Genomic DNA, 17,365 nt, shown 5'->3' on the forward strand with positions numbered 1-17,365 from the left:
GACCTCTCCCTTACACATTTCTGCACAAGCTGTGTACAAGAAATGATTATGGAGGTGGCACAAAACTAGGTGTGATGTGTTCGCCTGCTACAGCGCTGTCAGACAATCCAGTGAAAGTAAAGCACAGGCTTCCTACGCCGAGTGGTGAGCGAGACTGTCCAGGTCCAGAGCTTCAGTCTGTCAAATATTTATTCAAAAGGCCACGGTGAGTTATCGCTCAGCAGACTACCCGGAGTGCTACAATGATGTGTTCCTGATTACAAGAGTATGAGCAGCCGCTGCATGATTTAAGAGATCCATCAAGAGGATTTATAAAGCTCGGGGTACTTGGAGTTAAGTAGAGTGAAAGCTATGAGGGAGTGAATCGTGTCTCGAGGAATATTCCAGAACTCGAGTTACGGCAGCTCTTGTAATTTCGCTGATGAATGAATTGGACCGACTGAAGAGTCGGGATACTTGAGAAACGCAAACGGCGAAGTTGTGACAGGTGGTAGGTGCCAAACCCTGCTGTATTACATAATGAGGCCGTCGGTAATGGAGTGTAACTACATTAATAGTGTGTCACGCCTTTGGGTCTTCTCCACGACCTCCTCACATGGATGCATGTGGCAAGTTTGTTACCACTAGTTACTCCCATGTGGTTATTGCAACTGCAAACCACACAAGCATATATAAAGTTCCTATATGGACACACACACACACACACACACAGGTCTCCACTGACCCATGGAATTCATCAGACAACACCTACGTCTGTCCACACGTTCTAACTACCGCCCCGTCATTCAATAAATGCCAGCAGCTGTTCTTTAAATGCTGCGTTAAAGAAATGAGATTAATTAAGGTGTTTGGGCTCGAACGGCGCAGGCCTGCTCTCCGGCGGCTCCGTGCAGCTCCAGCTGTGAGAACACGGCTCACTTTATTGCCCCCTAGTTTGTGACACACTCCCGGCGCTCGTCTCAACGTTCTGCTCGGCAGAGTGTTACATTTCTGCACATAATAGGCATTTTTCTGCCAAGAAACACACGGAGGTGTTAATCATCCATTATGGGATCTGTAAGTAACAATAGCTGCTTAATGGAAAACGCAGAACCATATCAGTGGCAACATGGACTGGTCTGCCTTACAGAGGGCCGGCCTGATGTCTTGTTTTGAAATCCTGAGAGCTGTGAAGTGTCAAGTAAGTGTGAACACAGCTGAAAACAGAGCTTGAATCTTTTCACAGAAACACTGCCCTGCGATAACCACTGGGGAAAGTAGGTCCACGGTGCACCAAAAGAGAACTTCAGGTAAAACTTCCCAGTCTTTGGAGACTTTAAAGCTCCTTCACTAGTATCCTCCCACAGTCCTCTGCTTCCACCTAGTGGTGGCAAACTAAACTGACCGCTTCCCAAAGAACGGGGATGCCACGCCTGAAATCCTTAAAAATAAAAACAAAATTTATTAGCAATCACAGGGAAAGAATGCATGACATCTACAGGAGCATTTGTTGGAATAAAAATGCTAAACTTCTTATTTACAAAGTCTGCAATTGAATGTGAATAACTTCAGCACATGCACATACAAATTGCAAATAGGCTATGTTATTACACAGGTAACAAAGCTTTCCCCAAATTACCCACACAGTCACCCACATTTCACAGCCCCTCGCTGCTGCTGTGGTCCCAACAATCGGCATTTTACGGATTACGACGATCACCAGCGGACACAAAACAACATGTGAGATAACGGGGAGCGTGTGATGGATCTGTAAGCAACATTATAGTGAAATGCAGAGGCCGTCTAGGCCTACATATGGTGTTGTAGCAGAAAGGGGGGTAACCCACCCTGATCCAGCGACACTCACACACAGGAAAGAAAAAAAAAATGAAAAGAAGAAGCTTAGATTGATCAAGATGCACTGGCCAAGCAAGGGGCAGATTAATGACATACAGTGGTCAAACCTTGTCGCTGAAAGGATAATCAGGTGTCAATCAATGCGTCGCTTATAGAGGAGACGGCGTCGTCCTCGTGCTGCTAAGGCTTCTATAAAAAGACATCAGGATTGAGACGAGGGTGTGGCGAGGCATGGCTGACATCACAGCGTCCAACACTTTGAACTACAGGACTTCTGCTCTCCGTAAGCTCAGCGGTCATCACGACCAACGCTGGCTTCCTGTTATCCGACCCGAAGATACTTGGGCACACCCAAACTGTGTTGAATTCTTTAAAAAAAATTAAATTAAAATAAAATAAAATAAAAATCTAATAACATCCTGAGAACTGCAAGCAAAAGTTAGCCCACAAGTTAACGGCTACATAAAAGAGTCACAGGCTACGAGTGAAACAGCATCCAAATTATTCATCAACCAAACAACGTTGTAACATTTTCTCAGTCACCTCATCCATCACTTCATTCCTCATTTGTCTCCGTTAGTACAGTGCTGTCTTTTCTCAGACGTCATAATGCGTTCACGTGATTGCAGAACAGAAAAAGAGATTGTCGAGGGATGGTGTAATCAGCGTGATCAAGGGGGTTTCTGCTGCGTCTGTACCGAGAGTTTATTTCTAATAGTAGGTTAGAAGCTGCGTCGGGCAACGACCTGTCTGATTGGGACTCTCACTTAGCCGAAGGCACTTAAAAACTCTGCTGTCGTAGGATTACGCCTCAGACGCGACGCCCGCTCGGCCCTTACCTTCAGTTCTTACATCTTCGCGTCATGTGTAAACTTCACGTCGCTTTAATAAAACACCTCCGGACGCCGGCGAATAAAATGCAGGCTACATTGCTTTAGAGCTGATCGGGATTTGAAGGCATTAGCGCAAGCAGCAACCATCATCATCATCATCATCATCATCATCATTTGGCAAATAACTGATAAAAATTACAATCACAGCGTTGTCACGTAAACACCAAACGTTGCCAGGCAACAGAAGGGATGTCCAAATGAGGGACTGGAGAAGCTCCATCCTCGTCTAGCCGGGGGAAACGGTACACCGTGGTATCATTAGATTCTTGTATCGAATGGACCAGAAGCCATGAAAGGAACATTTTTTTTAAAAAATCCATGATGGACACAGACAAGAGAGCATGTCCGTAATGATGGGCGATAAGGCATGATGTGTACGGACAATCCACCTTCTAGCACGGTACTGAGACAACTTTTCCGGACAGTTGGGGCGGCGGTAGTGCTGTACAGGGGCTACACATCTATGGTAGTGTACTGGGTGGTGCAGGTGGTGACGGTAGTGAGCAGAGGGAGCTGGATTACTTCACAGAGGCAGTGGAAGGGATGGCTGTCGAGGACCCATGACCGTTAGGGGGGGGCTGAGGCCAGAGCTGCGACTGGGAGGGCGTCATTTTCAGCTTCTCCGTGACTTTGAGTGCTGGATGAGCCACTGCAGTGTGATATCTGCAGGGAGGAAGGGAGGAAGGGAGGGAGGGAGGGAGGGAAGCTTTAGGACCTTTATGTATTTTACAACTCCTGCAAGACCGAGTATTATTAAACACCGTCTCTCTCTGATCTGCTCTTTACCTATATTGTCTTTCTCTTTGCAGGAGACGGAGTAGCAGCAGATCTCTCGGTCCTGAATGGCAGATAGATTCCTGAAAAAGGAAAGCAGTAAGCAAAATCCTAATAAAGGGTCTTAATTCTTGTGTTTATGCAAGACCATAAAAACACCGCCTAGCCACAGGAATGTCCTCATCGGGCTCTCTGTGGCCGATCCAATACTTCTGACCATCTAAACGTTGTAGAAATATGAGAAGTTACAACGTTGAATAAGGGGAGGTCACTGATTTGTTAATGAATCGGTGTATTTTGCCGACCTTGGCGTCAGAACTCAAACTCACTCAGTGCTCAGTTTTCTCTCTTGTATACACAGATGATTTGAAATGCTAACAAATGGATAAAACGCTACGGCTGCAATTTCAATCGACCGAGTTTTCATTTGGTGGTTGATCTCACAGAATAAAAAAAAAAAAAACCCTCAAGCTACATTCGGGAACAGCACTGTGTCAATATTGGGTCAAAACCTGTGTCTCCAGACTGCTACAGGTTCGTTTGACAGGTCGAGGATTCAAAGTGTGGGATCATCTCGAGAGGGTAGAGTCCTGTCACGCTGTGTTTAGACTAATTAGCAAAAAAGTTCAGTCTCTTTGCTCCTTCTTACAACCTTCACAATCATCACCTCTTCGGTCGTTCCAGCGTGCGCCTCTATAATGTATATTTTAAAGGCTCATCGCTACAGTTTTGTATTTCTCAGAAATGCAGCACAGCGTTAATGTTGCTTAGAACTTTGTATCTCATCCACGGAACTCAAACCACTTCTGATGACCTGAGAAATATAGATTTAAATAACTAAATTAATGTCATGAATGTGCAACGACTAATCAACCAATGGCCCATTTGGTTCATTTTAGCCCACAGTGATCAAATAAAGTGACTCTCAGGACCGACCGGTAACATCTTTACCTACACGAAGCATCCCTATTCCTCTTATAAAGACTAAAGATTAACCTTCACTATATGGCCAGCGGTCTGTGGACATTCCTGACATTATTGATATGCGCACTAAAAGCCTCCACTCCTCTGGGAAAAGATTTCCCACAGTACTTTGCAGTTATTTAAGTATTTCATATGTAATACAGGTATGTGGGTACCCATGTCCGTTAACTATATTTACCAAGTTATGACAAGAGGACACTTTACATCTGAAGTAAAGTAACGTAACGTTTGTGCAGGATTATCGACAGAAACACTCACATTTTTTCAATGAGCTGCTTCTCATCAAGTGCGTTGGGTAGATCTCGTTTGTTGCCCAGTACTAGAACCTGAAACACGAGGAAGAGAAAGACTGATCAATATCAGGCACAGCAACGGATCAGCATTATCAAACAAGTTCAAGGATTTCTCTCCGCCACGTGCTTCGTTCATCTCTGAATCCTTACTACGAGGGCAAAACAGGCGGTCAAGTCAAAGCAGCATCGATTCAGCACATCAAACCCTGTCAGGTCAATTATCGTGTCAGTTTGATTTGAAAACTCATTAAAAAAAAAAAATCCTGGCTTGGGCTCAGATGACCACTTAGTATAATGTCATCAAGCCTGAGTCACCGTTGCCCATTAGCTGCAGTGACGACTAATTATGACGTTAACCGCAGCATGTGATCGGAGCCACTCGAGCCTCAGAAATCAATGTGATGAACCCCGTCGAGGCTGCGGCATCAGGAGGAGGTTTTTTGGGGCCAAACATCAAAAGTGTCCTCTTACAGGAATTCCTTGTAGCTGTGGTTTGTCTAAAAGGTTGTGCAGTTCATTTCTGGAAGCTTCTATCTTCTCTCTGTCTGCTGCATCCACCATGTAACTGCAAAGGAGGGGGGGAAGAAAAAGCTGCTTAGAGATTGATTGCCCAATGCAAAATTTAATATTTCAAACTCTTAATATGACACAAGAATGTGTAACTTTACACAGTTATACGGAGAATCGAGCCAAACACAGACACACTGAATGAATGACTTTAAGATGCCAAACTGTAAATCTGTGGTCACACAGGCCACCTGCTGCACTCTGGAGTGTCACAAAACTTACACAATAGCATTGACTCCTCTACAGTAGCGCTCCCACATGCTTCTGAAGCGGGGCTGTCCGCCTATGTCCCATATCTGAGAGCACAGAGAAAGCACAGTGTAAAGCCTGCGAGCCGACCGAGCAGCTGTGGGCAGGTCCACAGGAAAACTGATACTGGCTGAGCAGTGAAAGCACCCCCGGCGGGATACTTCCGCTTGTGGGCTTACCTTTATTGTCACATTTCCTTTAGTGACCTTCCGCATGTTGAAACCGACTGTGGGAATCATGTCTTCACTGAACTGGCCCGACTGCACAAGACAAACGAAGACAAAAGACGGCATGTTGGTGAAAAAGACACTTCACAAGTACTGACATGCATCTAATCTGTCTCTTTTCTGTCTGACCACCAACAGCAAATGTGTAATTTAGAGCTGCAACATTTAGTCCATTAATAGATAAGCTGTCGAAAATAATCACCAACTGTTAATGTTTGTTTTTTTTTAAGAAAAAATTTCCAAAATCTCTGATTCCAGTTTCTTAAATGTGAATATTTTCCTGCGTCTTTCTTCCTCTGTGGCAGCAAACTGAATATCTTTGGGTTGTGGACAAAACAAGACACTTGAGGACGTCATCCTGGACTTTGGGAAACACTGATCGATATTTTTACACCATTTTCTGAGCAAAACAACTAGTCACTTGACGGAGAAAATGATCGACAGATTATCCGATGATGAAAACAGCCGTTGGTCGCTGCAGCCTTGGTGTATTGACAGTCTGTGTGTTGTGAATGTCTCTGCATCAGCACAGCCAAATAAAAATCTGCCGACATTTAGTGAAAGCATTGTTTCATCTGAGTCAGAAGTCACGTGAAAAGCACAGCTGATGGGAACCATTTGTGCATGGGGTCAGAGTAAATCAAGGAATTAATTGATTATAAAGCCACGAAGCCTCTGTTCACCTCATGAATCATACTAAAGACGATGCATCAGCAAACAACAGCTTCATAACCACATATCCCACAGGCTCACTTCATCCTGAAGGCGGGGCCAGCCCTCATAAGAGGAGCCTAATAATAAGACTGATAAAATATTTCAAATATGCTCGGTCGTGTGGCTAATTTACAGCTTGGATCCGGTCCAGCGGCCTCTCAGCGACTCTGTCAAGGAAGCTTTGTTCAAGCCTAATTACACATCACCTGACATGACGACAACAGAGGCCGGAAACACTGTGAATTCTTGTGATGAATCCAGGACAGAGGGAGCCTACAGGACTGTAATCTATTACCTGAAGACAGACAGTGACCACAGTAACACCTACAGACATGAACATAAGCAAACTGGAATATCACCTTTACCGTGAACACACACCCAGCCAAGGTGTGGCGGGCTAAACAAGCTACACACAAGTCCGACAATACACATTAAAATAAAGTTTAAACCACATTTCAGGGGCCAATATTGTACATTTTACTTTCCCCTGACAGCTTCACTTACTTTGCACATTCAGCTAAAATAACACAAAACATAATCAACAAATAAATTATGATGTATTTTTATAGATTAAACTTTATTGATCCCTGAGAAACTCGCAAACTATCAAACTACTCCACCCTGAAAACATTAATGCCTCAATAACTATAACCCACTAATATCATATATATATTATTAGGAGCCAATTTGCATAATGAGTACTTTCACTTTTGGTGCTTACAGTGTATTCTGATTACTCCAATACTTTTGTAGTTTTACTGAAGTATAAATAACATCTGTTTTCTGTTCATTTCATGTGAAGCATGTCATTTCTTTGCTGTTTTCAGCTTCACTTCTTGTATGAAAAGTGCTATAAAAAGTGTTTTTAAGTATTATTATCATTATAACTGTTACTTTCAATCACAGCAGTACCCGACCTGAGTGGTTCTCCCACACCTGGCTACATGACAGCCTGCCATAAAACCAAACTATGGAGGAAAATCTCTGAATTGTGTCTTCTTTTCTGATTTGGTGTGACACCACGGACGGCTGGCAGCCCGTGGCCCTGGGGGCTGCAGGCCTGGTCCGGCTCTGGGCAGTCCGGCTGGGTGCAGACCCGGCGGACTGTTTTCCAGAGTCCAGCTGCTGTCAACACATGCTTGATGTTGACACAGAGCTCCGACAGGTCCGTTCACATGACCGCTTTCATAAGTAAGCGCACAGTCATGCTCACAACTTCGTCATTGTGGCTACAACCACATTTGGAGCACCGACACCGTCCAGACCTGCAGCCACGTCCCTGAACCCCTACAGTAATTACCTAAACACGACGTGACGACCACATTTATTATGAAACACAGCGTTTAAAAACCCCTCCCAGGTAGTAGCCGGGGCCCGCACTGACACTGCTTGTTTGCTAGCTAACTTACCGCGATCACGTTGACGAAGGTGGTTTTTCCGGAGTACTGGAGCCCCACCAGGGTGAGCTCCATCTCCTCCTTCCAGAAGAGGGACCGGAACCAGTCCAGGAGCCTGTTTATGAGGGCCAGCATCGTGGAGGACACGGTAGTCTCGGCGGCCGTCTGGATCGGGGCTGGCTAGCTGTCTGCACAGGAAGTAGTGGGTCTGCTTTGTCACGTCATGTGATCTGCTGGGTTCTGCGCGGCACGCAGCTGACGGGAGCGCGCACGTCAAATGCGGAAGCTGATTGAAAAATGACTTTTCTCTTTATTTTATTTTATTTTTTTAAATCTTTGAAAACGCTTCTCATAAGAAGTTTTTTTTTTTACAAAGATATTTATATATCCATTATTTTATTTTTACTTTTTTTCGTAGTTAGTTCCGTACATTAGTTTCATGTAGGAATAATGATTTTGCATTCTTCAATTCAGCACAAATATATCTAAAATAGAAAGGCTATAGAGAGAAATAAAAAGGAAAAAAAGATGCATAGACAAAATAGAATAAAAACAGGACATGGACGTAACAAAAATAATAGAATTAAATATATGTAAAGCAGGGCATTTTCTCATTTTTAAATAGTTTTTACTTCCTGTGTGCTTTTATCCTTTTCGTTTTATTCTTATTTTAAGCATCTTGTCTGGTTTTACTTTGTTTTGTAAAGCACTTTGTACGTTGTTGTTAAAAATTATTATCACCATTATTTATTGAGTCAGTGTAACAGTCTTCAATGTAATTACTATTATTTATTATTATTATTTTGAGACTCTATCAACATATCAGTCAGCCCATGTGGTGGCAGTAGTGCAGATTAAATAAATGAATAGTGTTCAGTTCCAGTGTTTTAAATGTGCACGTAAAACAAAGCAAACAAACAGAAGCAGCATGAGCCTCATGTGGCCCATCTTATTCACTCCTGGATCAGCCCTGATCCGATCATGTCCGTGCATTCGTATACTAAGATATGTTTAACAAAGTGTTCATGAAAATTACTAAAAATCAACCTAAAAAAAAACATCTCAGTAGATGTCAGTTATCGAACATAAAACCTTTATATTCTAGGTTTATGATTGCATGTTCACATTCATTTGGAAGTTAGACGAAGGCAACAGTTCTTATTATTGTTATTAGTTAAAAAAACTCCATTAATGGTAATAAAATATCAAAACAGATGCACTTTGAGCTTTTGTACAATTTAAACACTACTGTACAATATTGATAACTTAGTGTGTTAATAAAAAGGAGCACAGTCTTTGTTCACACACACACACACACTTATCCTGGAGCAAGTTTAAAAAGGTGTTTATTCAGGGCAGCCATACCAAAATCAGTAGTTCATCTGCTAGTCAGGAAAATATATATTGTTAATTATCATACAAAGATTTGAAAATAATTAGTTAGAAAATCATTTTTCATCCATATGGTAGTTATGGTTCTTTAAGCTTAAATCCTTAACACCCAAATCTAAAGTTATGCACAGTTGATCCACAGATCCGGAGACAGACGCTGGCCAGGTCGACTACCTGTCCTTGTTGCTACGGAGATCCGTCGTCAAGGGGTCGTGCTGAATAGTTTGGTGCAACATCAGCGCGAGCAGACCGGCTCTGTTGGTCATAGCAGTCCTGACGTTACGCTCCTGTTCAAAGAGCTCGTCCAACTTGTACCACTGTGGGCGAGGAAGAGGAGAGCGGGTTCAACAGGCTGAAGAACGGCTCTGATTAAAGTCACACAGTTCTCACTTCACTTATTGTGAGGAGAGAGACATGATACATTAGTGTGTTAGGGGCCATTAAAAGGTAAAAAATTAAGGTGCCTGGGGAGAGAGGTAATAATCAGGGGAAAAAGAAAAAAACAAAAACATTGATATTCTGAAATAAAAGTAGTAAATTCATGAGAAAAATACAGTTACACCAAAAAACACTCAGGAAAGAGTGCTGCTTTCTGTATAGTACACACATACTTGGAAATACTCTTAATTTTAGCCCAGAAACTATTTTTTTCTCATAAAGTTTTTACTTTAATCGCAGAGAATGTCTGAGTTCTCCACACAAACTTATCATTTTATAGCTTTTTCTCATTCATTTATCTACTTCATGAGCTTTTAGTGTTAAATATTCAGAATATTACATCCCACTCCACCAGCTACATTTAAAAAAAAAAAACCTACAATGGCTCTAGTTCGCAGTCGCACAGCGAGTCATTAGCTTTGGACACATTAAATCTAACTCAGGAAGTCTTATATATATCCGGTTGGACGGTTGGACCTACCACTCTGACTCGCTCCAAGTCCACCTCTGCCCTCCTGAGCTTTTCCCAGTTGTAATGTTTGTTGCATTTCCTTTTGGACACTCTGCAGTAATCTCCAGTCAGCTCAAACACGTTCTTCACCAGAGGACATCCACACACCTCATCCACCGACACCTGGAGACCACACAAGCAAACAATCTCAAGTTATTAATGACAATACTTCACTGGTGGAGATCACCTTGGTTTGACAAGTGGCGGAGGGGTCTCTGCTCACCTTGGGATCTCTGGAATGTTCTGGGCACAGGACCTGAAGCCTCTTACAATACGTTTTGCTTTGGGGATTGTACACGTCACAGAAGAGTCTGGTTGCTCTGCGGAAAAAAGAAAGAGTTAGAAAAAAATCAACTGAACTGCGAAGAACGTCTTTACACTTGGAGGGTTGGAGCGTTTCTTGTTCTTACCCTTCTATTCTTGTAGGGTACATGGAGCCGAAGGAGGTCTGACTCTCGTACTGTCAAGATAAGCATTTTGGAAAGAAATGTTACAAGCAGCCAGTGCGCTTTTGTTGGTGTGTACGTCTGATGCCAAATAATGCTGAAAGTGTTTTAAATGTCCGAACAAAACGGATAACCCAGCCAGAGGATTGATCATGGAGTCTTGTACGCGAGTCCGTCTCCTACGTTAAACAGCTGCTGTCCCGTCACAGGTTAGTAAGTCTGTCCGCTGATCACCAGTCCTCCAAGCTTTAGCAAGAAGCTAACTTAGCAAAGCTGCTAAAGCAATGAGTTTACAAAACACACATACAGGCAGGCCGTCTGAATAATCCCTGCGATCTGCTCTGACCATCCATTAAGCAAACAAGCTTGTGCTCCACTACTTATAAAAAGTAACTTCTCCCTAAAATACTCCTGAGGAGGTGGTGTGAGCGTTTCAAATCTGACGCCCACAGAGCACAACTCAAGCATCACATAACAAGTGTCACTTATCGCTTTCAGTGCGTCTGGGCCTTTTAGAAGCAGAGCCAGGAACTGACAGAAGATAATCACCTTTGCGTAGCATCTCTCCATGTGTCTCAGCGCCACTTTTGGATTGATGGGATGACTGCAAGACACGCAGAAAATCTGCAGGTCTGTGTCCTCGCTGTCACCTTCATTCACCTGCAAACAGAACCAGAGCATTTAACCAGAGAGTGACCTCTGCTCTTCAGCGGCTTCAGTTAAAGAGAGCAAGCTGCGCGACCAAATGAAGACGCATGCTGGTGGCTCACCTCCTCGTCCTGCTGCACCGCCTGCTGCTTGGCCTTGGCGATGATGCCTTCCAGCTCGTGGAAGCGTCGCTCCATCTCTGTGAGACGCAGCCGGGCGTTCTGCTGTTCCCGCCGGATGCGCTCCAGGTGCTTCTTACCGTGCTCCTCGGCGATGCAGGGACTCTGCTGCCACTGTTGGATGCGCTGAGGGAGGATCTCATAGATCCGGCTGTGGATCATAATGCAAATTAATGCAATTAGATGTTAAAAAAAAACCAGCATGAGGCAGATAGAAGACACACTAAACAGAGGGTGATGATGAGAAAGAAGCAGGAGCAGTGGAATAAATAGTGATACAAAAAAATTCAGCATTTAATTATTCAAGCACTAGGTGGAGCAGTTCAATCATTTCAATACAAACTGTATCATCCACGCTCTTTAAAAACAGACAGACATGTTAAACAAGGTTCCTATTATTTCCTGCAATGAGCAGGAAACAAACTTTTAATCTAATAACTTTAATTCTCCTGAATTGTTGGCTTTGTCTGTCCCGCATACAGTTTCTATCCTGACATAAGTAACACACAACACGAGCCCATGAAAGGTGAAAGTAAAGAGTTCCTACTTGGCAGCTAGCTTCATGCCACAGTCCTCGGAGCAGTATTTGGAGTTGGGTCTGGATGCCTCCATGCAGCTCGGCCCCAGACACTGACGCTGCCCTGTCTCGCGGGGGTCGCCCCTCTCGCTGTATCTGGTTCTGTCTTTGTGCTTCTGCTTCTGTTTGTGGCGCCGTGACTCCTTCTGGACAGTTCAGACAGGAGGGTTATTAGAACGGGTCTTTCCACAAGTGTTTCCACCTTCTCAGCTTTTCAAATAGCAACATATCTACGATGACGCACATCTTACTTTCTTGTCAAACTTCTTTTCCCGTCTCTTAACGTGCTTCACCTTCACCGCCTTCTTACGCATGACGGGGCTGAAAGGCGGCTCGTCGTCGTCATCACTACCCCACAACTGGACGAGGGAGAGCAAAATAAAAAGTTTTATTTGCTGCTGATTATGATGAAGAACAATATGCTGCCAAATGTTCCACTACCATGTTGCTGCTAATTCCTGCTGCCTTGTACTGCTGGTAGAGCTCCGCCTCGCTGTCGTAGTCATCGGAGTACCGTCTGCGTCTGTGGTAGGAATTGTCCCTCCTTTCTTGCAGGGACAATTCCTCATCCTTCACACGCAGCATTTTCTGTACAAAAATGACAAGCAGAAGCCACAAGGGACAAATACATCCCAGATTAAGGAGTGCTAACTGCTTCAAGGACTGATATGAATCAAGTATTATTAGTAGAGAATAAACTGTTAGTTAAGGAGCTCACACGACAAGTTAAATCTACAACTTTCAAGATCTTTCTTGTCAATTATTTGCTGATCTGATCCAAGGAGCCTGATTCAACTGCCAATCTCACTGTCGAATCATTAAAGTGACGTAAAATGTGTTCACTGGCTAAAGATTTGGCTAAATACTAGATAAATAATAGATGAATCCTGCTGGTCTCCGGGTATTCGTGTCTGTACCAGATGAAATGTCGAGACCACCTTAATAAAAGGACGCAGAGCAAGTGCTCTACCTTCTGCCAACATCTTTACATGCGCTGGTATCCCGTATCATGGCAACCAGAGCCATGATACGGGACACAGCAAGAGGCTGTTGTGTTCAGGCTGTCTGTCGATCTCCGCTCCATTCAATAGACAGACACGGGATTCAGACATCAGATTTTAAAATGAAAATAGGCAAACAAGAAGCATTTTAATTGGGTGTTTCAGCTTTTTTGTCTGATGTGGAAAACCCCGAGGCCAAAGTTGCTAATTAGATTATAGATCAATGACCAAAAGGGAAAAAAAAAAACCCGATCTGATGATCAGTTGATGAAAGACTTGACAAATCGGATCTGAAGATCAAATATGGAAATTCTTAGTTCTACCCTTTGGTGGTATTGTCTTACTTGAAAACAAATAAAGTGACTCACCCTGGCTCGGACCTCACACTGCCTAAACCTGCACTTCTGTCTGATTTTGTTGGGGCCTCCAAACTTCTTCATGTCCTTGCAGAAGTCACACTGGGCACAGTCCTCCGTCCTTCTGCAGGGCTCACACTCCCCACACATTCGGACTGAACGCTTCACCTGAGGGAAGTTAAATCATGGACAATAAAATAAAAGTCATGGCATCTTGAGAATTGTGCATCGTTTCACATCCTGATTGTTGATAATGGATCATTGTACAGCGACACAAAGCAATATTTTCATTTAAGAAAAAAATCAGGTTATGAGTTTAAAAACATCTGCACAAAATGATCAGCTTCATTGAGCAGCTCTCAAATATTTGGTTTAAAATGAAAGAACACTAATGCATGTTGTGTTTTATGATCCTATTATTTCATTTTGTCACATATTGCAGTAAAACATGAACATTTAAGTCAAAAGTACAGCTTACTTTGGATCCACGCCGCCTTTCACTCTTATAGTCTGGAGTACTCGGGGTGCTGTACTGTTTTTCTGATCTGTCGGGCTCAGATTCCTTCTCTCGGCTTTTCTTTGATCTGTACTTTATTTCCAGCAAAGGGTTTTTATCTAGTGAAGGAAAATAACACAACAATGTTTTCATTTCACAGATTTATGATGTATTTACTGTTCAGCGTAAGCACCCTTAAACTGCAGTGAGAAAAGAAGAGTCTTTTTCTCACCTCTGCATCTCATGCAGTACCATTCTCGGATTGCCTTCGCCGTCTTCTCCGTGATGTTAATGCAGTGGCCATGGAACCACTCGTTACAGTTATCACAGCCACTGTCGGTGTCAGAACATAATGCGTGAACATTGCTGCGTCCATTCGCAGTAGCTTTGTAAATGAAACAACAGCATTGGTGTTGGTGAACTTACATCATGAAGCAGTTGATGTCTGGTTTCCTGCAGATACAGTAAAGTGGGGCGTTCTCTCCCTCCATACTGCTGGTCTCAGGCCCGGGTGCGGGGTCATTGTCAGACAACTCGCTGTCCTGAGAAGAACCAGACACATTAACACCAGTGATAACTGATTACTGAGCTGCAGGGCGTTTTCCTCAAAGGAAGAGGGCTTCCTGTGTGTTTCTAGCTCCCTCTGCAGAGCAGCTCTGTTGAAACACAGTCTGCTGCTCTGAATCAGAATCGTACGAGGAGTCTGTTGTAGTATTTTGGTGCATTGCAAACATAGTAATAGAGAATCAGAAAATATATAGAACAAATAGGGCAAAGTCTAGATGCATGACTGGAAAACAGAACATTTAAAATAAGACGAATAGCTGTACTGTTTGTGAAGGAATTCATTATTAAACATGGAAAGTACAATATTCAGAGTATTAAGTATGAACATGTGCAGAGATGATAACCCAAATAATGTGCATTAAGACAGATTCACATATATAATTAACATATAAGACAAGTTAAATATTGCTAAGTCAGTGCAGCATGTCTGAAACAGACCATCCTTATGTGTTTCTACTGTTTCTAACAAACTCTTAACTCTCCCGCCTCTACATTTTTTGGGAAATGTAGTTTATTAAATTATCCTGTAAGAACCAAGACATGCTGTCAAACATTTTAAACTCCTCTAAAAGCAGAAGATCTTCAGTGCCTGTTAGTTAGCGTTAGCTGGCTGCCGCCTACCATGAGTTTGTAATGTCTAGAAAGATAATTTAACAGATACTGTTAAAAATGTGAGGAGTTAGTCCGTTAACAGACGATCTCAGGGTAGTGGTGATGTTAAAAACTGCTTTATTCACACACAAACCTGATGTTATTGTGTGGGCTAAAGTTAGCTAGCATAGTAAGTTAGCATCAGCTAACCTGACATTAACAGGTAGCCTGTGCAGCTAACGTTACTTTGCTGCACCCCGTAAGTTGTCAAACCAATTTCAAATGCAATACTATATTATTCTACAGTGCCAGGATTCATATTTAAGTGATAAACCTAAAGTTGGATGAAGTTAACTAAACCGGATGTAGTTAACGTTAGCAACAACTGTATAGCCTCATCTTACGTTAGTCGGCGAAACTGAATTAGCAAACTTTAGCTAAACGTAAATCTAACAAACAAGAAAATCCCCTTTTCTAGCACTCACCATCCTGTCAGATCTCTCCAGTCTTTGATTGCAAATAAAGTTTTTAAAAAAAAAAGGCACCAAAAACAAGCCGAAACAGTGAAGCTATTAGCTCGACGGCTTGCGTTGCTTTGAGGTTTACACGGAAACAACATCGCTCACAATCGGCTGAACTCGTTAAAACTCGTGAAAATGTCGTTGGTCATTGGTCAGTGTTCTTCTTCTGTGGTGTCAATTAACATCTAATGGCGCAGTGTCGCCACCTGATGGATCAATTACAAATTGTGTTTATTTACATAAGAAAACAGACAGACAGAGTAATCTGGATTAAGTAATAAGATTACAAATAATAAGTAGCACACAAATATAGTTATATATATGTTTTATATATTTACACTGTACTTAGAGGTTAAAATGTTTTGCTTATGTTAAATGTATGTTTCAGCTTTGTTGTTCTTGTTTCCCTGTTTGTCTATTAATGTTTAAGTACATGAGAGCAGTGGGAAAAACCAAAGACAAATTAATCCTGTGTGTTCACATATTTGGCAAATAAAGCTGATTGTGGTCTAATGAGCCCAGATTACATTTTTAAACATGCACCAAAGTTACATTGTGAAGCATTACTGTATTGCATTTTTGATAAAGTATTTAAAATTAGGGCGGCTTTGAAATGAATAATTTAAAACTGTAGTTTGTGAGAGTAATTTGATCTGATCAACTGTAGCTGCTGAATATGTAAAATGTATTTTATCTGCATTGAAAATGTGTTGAGATGTTTAAAGAAATAACATAGATTTGTGGATAAAGTTATAATATTTTCAATGTTTTTGAATTTGTAGTAATCCAATCCTACTCAGATAATTATATTTTTTATTAATCCAATGAAGTTATTTACAAATTACAAAAACTGATGCGTAATTTGTTTTAGTAACTACATTTCAGAGATTAATCTGAGGGCAGAATGTCATATTGTCTCCTGCAAAGCAACACACTGAATAACTTTAAATATATGTAATATATAATAATATTGCTTTATTTACATTACAGCATATTAGATAGATTACCTAGAACTAAACAGGCAATATTAATACAACGATTCTTGTTCTTGTTCCTGTTTTTACACATACCTGTGCACACACACACACACACACACACACACACACACACACTTGAGGAGAGAGCAGCTGTGAGATGTAGTTACACCGTACATCACACACACCGCTGACAGCTGATGGTGCCACAGAAGGATGCGGCTGTGATTAATGCTGCGTGCTGGATCGCCCACAGATGAACAGTAAGTACGATAATAATGTTTCTTACTAAACTGTGATCATACGGAACAACACGGAGACATAAACACTGCACGACCCCTGTGCATCACATCACAGGGATGAATCACACAAAATGTGAGGAAGATCGAATGGCTGTTGATTCCAAAACATTAGATGAACTGAATTAATGTTTATTGAATGTAAATAATTTGGATTTAATTCATGAAATTTGAAACAATTATTACTGTATAGCTAAAAAAGATTTATAAAACATTACAAAGACTTTGAGTTTTGATGAAATGCTTCAGATGGCTGAGCTAAATGACAACTAATCTGCTTTATCTTCAAATAAAAAAAAAAATCTCAAACCTCTGTCAGCGTGCTGCATGAGGTAAGTATTACTTGAAGACATGAATTATTGAACAGCGAAAACAAGATCTTACATTCTCATTCAGCTGTCAGGAAATCTGCGCGCCGCCTTTCATCTACATTAG

General features: G+C 42.1%; 2 protein-coding genes across 2 annotated transcripts; both read right to left on the bottom strand.

The window, feature by feature from the left end:
* Positions 1–1,418: 1,418 nt before the first annotated feature.
* arl8bb (ADP-ribosylation factor-like 8Bb) lies at positions 1,419–8,148 on the bottom strand. The gene is made up of 7 exons (XM_070851200.1): positions 7,947–8,148; positions 5,776–5,856; positions 5,570–5,643; positions 5,252–5,345; positions 4,746–4,813; positions 3,516–3,586; positions 1,419–3,392 (listed from the first exon to the last, which is right to left on the bottom strand). Exons 1-7 carry the CDS (start codon positions 8,067–8,069, stop codon positions 3,343–3,345), a joined length of 561 nt encoding a protein of 186 aa, XP_070707301.1. The 5' UTR covers positions 8,070–8,148; the 3' UTR covers positions 1,419–3,342.
* Positions 8,149–9,263: 1,115 nt separating this feature from the next.
* On the bottom strand, positions 9,264–15,736 carry cxxc1b (CXXC finger protein 1b). The gene is made up of 14 exons (XM_070842674.1): positions 15,622–15,736; positions 14,405–14,520; positions 14,211–14,311; positions 13,961–14,097; positions 13,495–13,650; positions 12,567–12,713; positions 12,377–12,484; positions 12,096–12,271; positions 11,492–11,699; positions 11,271–11,381; positions 10,686–10,735; positions 10,499–10,595; positions 10,246–10,398; positions 9,264–9,643 (listed from the first exon to the last, which is right to left on the bottom strand). Exons 1-14 carry the CDS (start codon positions 15,622–15,624, stop codon positions 9,497–9,499), a joined length of 1,710 nt encoding a protein of 569 aa, XP_070698775.1. The 5' UTR covers positions 15,625–15,736; the 3' UTR covers positions 9,264–9,496.
* Positions 15,737–17,365: the final 1,629 nt, after the last annotated feature.

The sequence above is a fragment of the Pempheris klunzingeri genome, chromosome 2 (assembly GCF_042242105.1).
Source record: "Pempheris klunzingeri isolate RE-2024b chromosome 2, fPemKlu1.hap1, whole genome shotgun sequence".
Classification (NCBI taxonomy): domain Eukaryota; kingdom Metazoa; phylum Chordata; class Actinopteri; order Acropomatiformes; family Pempheridae; genus Pempheris; species Pempheris klunzingeri.

Bases quoted from the DNA above. Each gene is read 5' to 3' on its own strand.
- arl8bb (XM_070851200.1), bottom strand. From the start codon at position 8,069: ATGCTGGCCCTCATAAACAGGCTCCTGGACTGGTTCCGGTCCCTCTTC. The intron at 5,857-7,946 runs GTAAGTTAGCTA...TGTCTTGTGCAG, and splicing joins CCTTCGTCAACGTGATCGCG to TCGGGCCAGTTCAGTGAAGA. The intron at 3,393-3,515 runs GTAAAGAGCAGA...TCCTCCCTGCAG, and splicing joins CAAAGAGAAAGACAATATAG to ATATCACACTGCAGTGGCTC.
- cxxc1b (XM_070842674.1), bottom strand. The intron at 14,312-14,404 runs GTAAGTTCACCA...TGACACCGACAG, and splicing joins GACATCAACTGCTTCATGAT to TGGCTGTGATAACTGTAACG. The intron at 10,596-10,685 runs GTAAGAACAAGA...TTTTTTCCGCAG, and splicing joins TACCCTACAAGAATAGAAGG to AGCAACCAGACTCTTCTGTG.